Genomic DNA, 7,073 nt, shown 5'->3' with positions numbered 1-7,073 from the left:
TCTCAGTGTAGCTCCTCTTAGCTACCCTGATCACCCTCGTCAGCTTGTTCCCGCTTGAACAGGTCCCTGATATTAATTGAAGCTCAGGTATATTTATAGGCACAGAGGTAATTTTTAAATAAGGTAATAAAGAAATAAAGTGCAATAACATCAAATATAAAGTACTGAAAAACAAACATTATACAAACATTATACAAATAGTACTCCCCCCCCCCCCCCCCCCCCCCCCCCCACGATCTTTAAGACCTTCACTCTTCAACCATCTCAGTTGCAGTACAGTGTGTGCTAGGATGAGGAATGTTGTACTTGGTCAGCAGTTGCAAGATTTGATACAAGGGGTTTCCAGGTTTTATTGAATTGTTAATGTCTGTCCTTCAGAACATGTCTTATCCTTTCTAAATGGAGAGTGTTAGTTAGATTTTCTAACCACATTTTAGAGGTAGGAACAGTTACACTTTTCCACAAAATGAGAATTCATTTTTTTGCCGTTGTAAGACAATAAGAGAGAAAGCGCTGCTGTGTCACATTTAGTTCTCTAAAGGTCAGAGATGTTCCAAGAATGATGAGCAGAGGCTGTGGTTTAATTGAAGTATTCATGACCTCAGACATTATCTTACAGATATCAATCCAGAAAGATTTAATCTTTGGACATAAAGCAAAACTATGAAGACGAGTTGCCACAGAAGACTGGCATCTATCACATTTTAGGCGATACCTCCGGATATACGTGTATAATTTTAAACTGGATGAGACGGTATGTATATTCTCAAGGCTCTTTTCCCATAAGTCATCTGAAATTGGTTCACCAAACTCTTCTTCCCACTTACGCTTATAGTTTTCAGATGAGGGGGAGCTCATTGATAAGAGAGTAGTATAGATATGAGATATCAACTTACTTTCATATGGGGATAGTTTTAGATACTCATCTATTTTTGATAGTGTTACAGTCTCAAACCCTTTTAAGTCTTTACGTATATAATCTCTATCTCCATCTTATATTTCCTCTGTAATTGTGTGAATGAAGCAAAGACTCAAAGGTCTTCAACACAGTGGATGCCCTTTACGCTCCACATATGGAAGGCTCCATCAAGATTAGAGGGGGGGGAAGGAGGGGTTCTTAGCAATAGGAAGTGCAAGGGATATAAAATTTAAGATTAGACTTGATTTGCTTCCAGGTACGAATCATGTTGTGTATGATGGGGTTATTATTATAAATTGATTTATTAGTCTTAGTTGGAGCTAGTAGGATGGCACCTATGGAGTACGGGTAGCAGTCTTCCTGCTCTAACTTTAGCCAATCAGACGATGGTATCGATACATCTAACCAAAAGGTAAACGTCTTTATCACTGAAGCCCAATAGTAGAACAAGAATTTGGGAGTGCTTACCCTCCTTCAAGCTTTGGTTTACAGAGATGTCTTTTACCTATTCTGTGGGCTTTGTGTCCCCACAGAAAGGGAACTATTAAAGAATCCAAGTGTTTGAAGAATGATTTCTTGAGGAAAACTGGAATGTTTTGAAATAAATATAATAACTGCGGGAGGAAAATTATCTTTATAGCATTTACTCTTCCTATTAAGGAAATAGGCAGGGTGTCCCAGAACAATATTATAGTTGGTAATCTTTCTATTAGAGAGGAAAAGTTTGCCTGGAAGAGAGAGGAGTAATCCTCTACTTCAATTCCCAAATAGGTGAATTTTTTAGAGCGATGTTAAATGGATTATTCTTTTGGTCCAGTAACCTGAAAAGGTCCCGAAGAGACTGATCTTGTCTATCAGCGTTGGCATAGTAAATTGTAGGTGAGTTATGAACAGAAGGATGTCATCTGCGAAAAGCGACAACTTGTTGGATGTGTCTTAAGTAGTGTACCCCTCAGAGGTCGCGTTAACCGAATATTCTCCGTCTTTGACAGAATTTTTTGAACAATGACGGAAAAATCTGAAGGCTGTCTGTCATTTTAACGGATTAGAATCACCGGGTGTCCACCGGTCCTTTCTAATTCTCACACTGCACTGTCATTAAACACATATAAAGCATCTGCAGTCCAGTTGGTGGCGAGTGTGCATAATTAATGAGTTGTTTTCTTCTGTAGCAGACTATCTGACCTCACGTGCATGACATCGTTGTCTAGCCAGTGTTGCAAACAGGGCTTCTTTCTCGCTAAATCTGGCGACTTTTTATATCAAAAGCTACTAGCGACAAATCTAGGGACTTTTTCTGGTGTTGTTGGAGACTTATCTGGTGTTTTGGAGACTGTGACGTGAAAGCACGTATCGCTCTGCAGTTACTGTCCTCAACAAGCAGCAGGTGCTGCCGTGAGCCCCTCCCCCGTCACAGAGAACTCACAGGCGGTCAGTCTCACAGTAGCCTCGCGCAACAGAGTTGTAGCTCTGTTATTCTTGTCGCTGCCTTCTCATTGTCCGGTCCGGGCACATATGTTAAAATGACAGTAATTTGTCCAAATTCCCTAGAGAATAAAAAGGCCTGAAAGACACAGATATAAGTTCATATCAGGGGTGCACATTTGCTCGTGTATATGGAATTGCGTGGCCCATCTGTCATCTACAAAAATACATAGTCCACCTCCTATTGATTTACGTGATGTAAATTCATCCCTGTCAGCTCTTATCGTGGTGTATCCCCTCAAAGCAACATTTGAGTCCTCTTTAACCCATGTTTCTGTCAGGCATATCAGATTGCTTCGTCTGAAGTTGCTGTCGTAGTTGACTTTTGCCGTTAGTTCCTCAAATTTGTTATTTAGTGACCGTACATTGGACAGCGTAATCACCGGCAGGGGAGGTCGGCCGCCGCATCTTCGGAGTCTTGCTTTGATGCCTCCTCTTGATCCTCGTTTCTTAATTTTAGTATTTTAGTCCTGCTGTTGTCGGGGGATCTTTAATAGCTTTTGATTCTTTGCCAGTCTGGAGCAGTCATCGGGTAGATTTAAAAACAGGTCACCGATTCTTGCGTGAGGTTGAAGAGACAACAGGTGCTCCCGGCTGTAAGTGATCAGGCCATTGTTTGTATCTAGTCCCAAAACTTTCTGTAACCAAAAGGACTACAAGCCAAATAATCACCCATAGTGTGGGGCCCCCCATCTCCAAGCAGTTCAGTAAGATTACCAAAGCTTACTATGAGAAAGTACACGAAAAAAACACAAGCACAGCAACGAGCGTAACACAAGTGTGAAGCACAGGGTCAGCAGCAGAGCTGCGCCCCCAAGAAAACTATTACCTATACTTTCTACTATGTTTCTTCTATAACTGTACAATCTGTCAAGAACGGGTCAATATTTATAAATAATATCTACACTGTTAAATGTGTCAGTGTGTATTTATATTTGTAAATATTGTTTATAGCCTCAATAAGCTTCACGTGTACAAAGCTTATTATTATTATTATTACTTTCACTTTGTACTTATTGCTCATTCTATTATTATTATTTAGATTTGATTTGATTTTGTAAATTTATCTCTATACTGCCTTGATTTTTGGTGTTTAAGATCAACTGTAGCAAACTAATTTCCCTGTGGGATTAATAAAGTATATCTGATTCTGATTTCCTGTGTCCTGCAGATGTCCAACAGCTGTTGGTGAGTAAAGAAGAGCTTCCACCTGAGCAGCAGGAGTGGAGCCACATTCTGGACCAGGAGGACACTAAGCCCCAACACATTAAAGAAGAACATGAGGAACTGTGGAGTACTCAGGAGGAAGAACAGCTTCAAGGACTAGAGGAGGCTGATACCACCAAGTTCCCCTTCACTCCCGTCTCTGTGAAGAGTGAAGATGATGAAGAGAAACCCCAGTTCTCACAGCTTCATCAGAGACAAACTGAACAGATGGAAACAGGAGTTGATGGAGAGGACTTTGGAGGAGCAGAACCAGAGAGGGACTCAGATCCAGAGAGACATTTACAATCAGAGACTGAGATCGAGACTGAAGACTCTTATGAACCTGAGACTGATGACAGTCATGATTGGCAAGAGACAAGAGAAGATCTGTCAGAATTAAACTTGAAAAATAAGAAACCAAAGAGTGGTGAGAGACCACATAGGTGCACAGAGTGTGGTAAAAGATTTAACCAAAAAGCGCATCTGACCACACACATGTTAGTTCATACAGGAGAGAAACCCTTCAGCTGCCTTGAGTGCAGTAAAATATTTAGCCTAAAACATAAGCTGACCAGACACATGTTAGTTCACACAGGAGAGAAACGCTACAGCTGCTCTTATTGTGAGAAAAGATTTACCGATCCGTCTACTTTGAGAAATCACATGGCAAATCACAAAGGGGAGAAACCTGTCAGTTGCTCTATTTGCAGTAAAGCATTTCAACAAAAAGGAGCCCTTACCCAACACATGTTAGTTCATACAGGAGAGAAACCTTTCAGCTGCCTTGAGTGTGGTAAGAGATGGAATCATAAAGGGTCTCTGACCAGACACATGAGAGTTCACACCGGAGAAAAACCTTTCAGCTGCTCTCAATGTGAGAAGAGATATATCGATAAGCCTAGTTTGAATTATCACATGGCAACTCACAGAGGGGAGAAACCATTCAGCTGCCTTGAGTGTGGTGCCTTAAGGTTTAACCTGCAAGGAAGTCTGACCAAACACATGATGATTCACACAGGAGAAAAACCCTTCAGCTGCTCTGAGTGTGGTAAAAGGTTTAACCAAAAAGGCCATCTGACCACACACATGTTAGTTCATACAGGAGAGAAACTCTTCATTTGCTCTGAGTGTGGTAAAAGATTTAACAGAAAAGAGCATATGACCACACACATGATGATTCACACGGGAGAGAAATCTTTCAGTTGTTCTAATTGCAGTAAAGCATTTAAACAAAAACGAGCCCTAACCCAACACATGATGATTCACACAGGAGAGAAACTCTTCAGCTGCTCTCAGTGTGAGAAAAGATTTACCCATAAGGCCAGTCTGACATATCACATGAAATATCACAGAGGGGAGAAACCCTTCAGCTGCCTTGAGTGTGGTAAAAGATTTTACCTGCGAGCTAATCTGATTGCACATATAAAAGTTCATTCAGGTGACAAACCTTACAGCTGCCTTGAGTGTTGTAAAAGATTTTACCTGCAAAGAAATCTGACGCTACACGTGTTTACTCATACGGGAGAAAAACCCTTTAGCTGCTCTGAATGTGGAATACGATTTAGCCGAAAAGAGAATCTGAAGAGACACAATAAAATTCACATAAGGGAGAAAGCAAATAAAGTCTAATTTAAAACTTCACATGGTTACCCCACTTTGGCAAGCTGCCCAGGTATATTTTCCACATACCATTAGAATTTAAAACAAACTAGAAGATAATTGATCGCCGTTGCTCTGTACCCCTTGCATACATGTCACAGGTCTGGACACTCTGTAGGTAACCAGAGAGGGAAGAAAGACAGGGATCTACACTGTGACGTCTCTTTGAATGACAAGCTATATCCATGCTTATTTGTTGAACTCGCCTTTCAGCACTTCAATCTGGATGCAGCAGCCTCTGTCACTGTGATTTGTCTTGTATGTTGTCAGTGCATTTCAGTCATTCTCCTGGTGTGTTTTGTGGTAGATCAATGACTTTCCACCACAATGTTGCACGGGGTGCAAAAAAGTTTACCACTGCTTCCATGCGGAACATCGGGGAATTGCCTTGCACGGTCCTTAGCTGTAGTTTTTGTAGGTAAATGTGCAACGTTTGTGTCGGACATGTCTCCACAAAAAATGTCTCATCCAAGGGAAAACAGGAAAAAGTTACAGAACCACTGCCTTCAGAAGATGTGGGCAGAAAAAATAAGAATACCTTCTTATGATCACAGGAAATGTTTCTTGGTTTCTGGTGTGCACCTGAAACTTATTTGATTTTTTCTGCCAACTTCTCCTTAGGGGCTCCGCTTCTTTATGAAGTAAAGAAATCAAAATCTCCAACATGAGAATAAAGGGGAAGTCTGAGCAGACTCTGCCAATGACTTTCCTTAAAACATCTGGTGCTGAACCATCTTGTTCATTTGTCTTTTTGTTCATGTTCTTCTTGGTTTTCAGTCTCTTGTTTGTCTCCATTCTGTCTTATGTCTAATGTCTTGTCATTTTGTCTTTTACGGATGAGCTCTCCTTTTCTCTATGTTTGACCTATTGATTCTTCTTCTCTAAACCGTTATCTTTTGTGATATATATGTTCACTATCAGTTTTGATGCAGCAAACCAAAACTCTTGTCTGTCAGAAACAGTGACAATACCTATGTATTTAATGATATTATTGAGGACGATGGTTTTGCCTCTGTGCATTGGCTGTCAGCACCTTTGTGTCCCATCAGACTTAAAACTGGTTGTTTGCACTTACTGACGTTGTTTTCTCCTTTCTAGATCATTGCTTGTGTTGTATTTACTCTCTGATGTGTATGTATGTATGTATGTATGGACTACTGGACTGCTAGTGAGTCCTCAGTATTAACAGCCACATGAGAAGTCATACAGGAGAGATATCAGACCACAGTTTGTCCAGAGAAGCGACAAAGTGTTGAACCATTCAGATCCAAAAGAATCCAGTGATGTGGATTCCCGTTGTTGATATGTTTGATGATGAAGAAATTCGCCGTTGACACTGACTTGCTTACATAATGATCATTTTATTGACAAACAAGTTACAGCATCGCCAGGCTCGCCATGGTTCGACCTGGGAGAGACACAGCCAAAAGTGATCTCTCTCGAACATACACTGAGAATGCTATTTATAGACAATGTTACAGGGCACATTAGGACATCTGTTTATCTGTTTGTTTTTTAGGACAACCCCTCTTTTCCAACAGCAGCAGCCTCTGCAATTATATGTGTGTCATAAACTTAAAGGCCAACACAGGTCACAGGTACAATCTCCTGTCTAGATGTCCCCTGGGAAACCCTCTGGACATAAGGGTCCATTTGTTCACATTCCACTGCGGGGGATCCTAGCTTAGATCTAGCATTTCCTGACACTCATAACTCATCCTGCGAACCACACCTCTAAACAACCATTCCACTGAAGGAAACCCCTTTAACAGATGTGTGCAGTATACACTTAAAGATCACTATA

At 40.9% G+C, this 7,073-nt stretch overlaps 1 protein-coding gene across 1 annotated transcript; it reads left to right on the top strand.

Annotated features, from left to right (window-relative positions):
• The first annotated feature begins 1,247 nt into the window (after positions 1-1,247).
• LOC132971957 (gastrula zinc finger protein XlCGF57.1-like) lies at positions 1,248-5,446 on the top strand. The gene is made up of 3 exons (XM_061034788.1): positions 1,248-1,267; positions 2,284-2,350; positions 3,923-5,446. The coding sequence occupies exons 1-3, from the start codon at positions 1,248-1,250 to the stop codon at positions 5,237-5,239; spliced, it is 1,404 nt and encodes a 467-aa protein (XP_060890771.1). The 3' UTR covers positions 5,240-5,446.
• The last annotated feature ends 1,627 nt before the right edge of the window (positions 5,447-7,073 follow it).

Source organism: Labrus mixtus, chromosome 3 (genome assembly GCF_963584025.1).
Source record: "Labrus mixtus chromosome 3, fLabMix1.1, whole genome shotgun sequence".
Lineage (NCBI taxonomy): Eukaryota > Metazoa > Chordata > Actinopteri > Labriformes > Labridae > Labrus > Labrus mixtus.
This window is presented reverse-complemented; position numbering and strand designations above follow the sequence as displayed.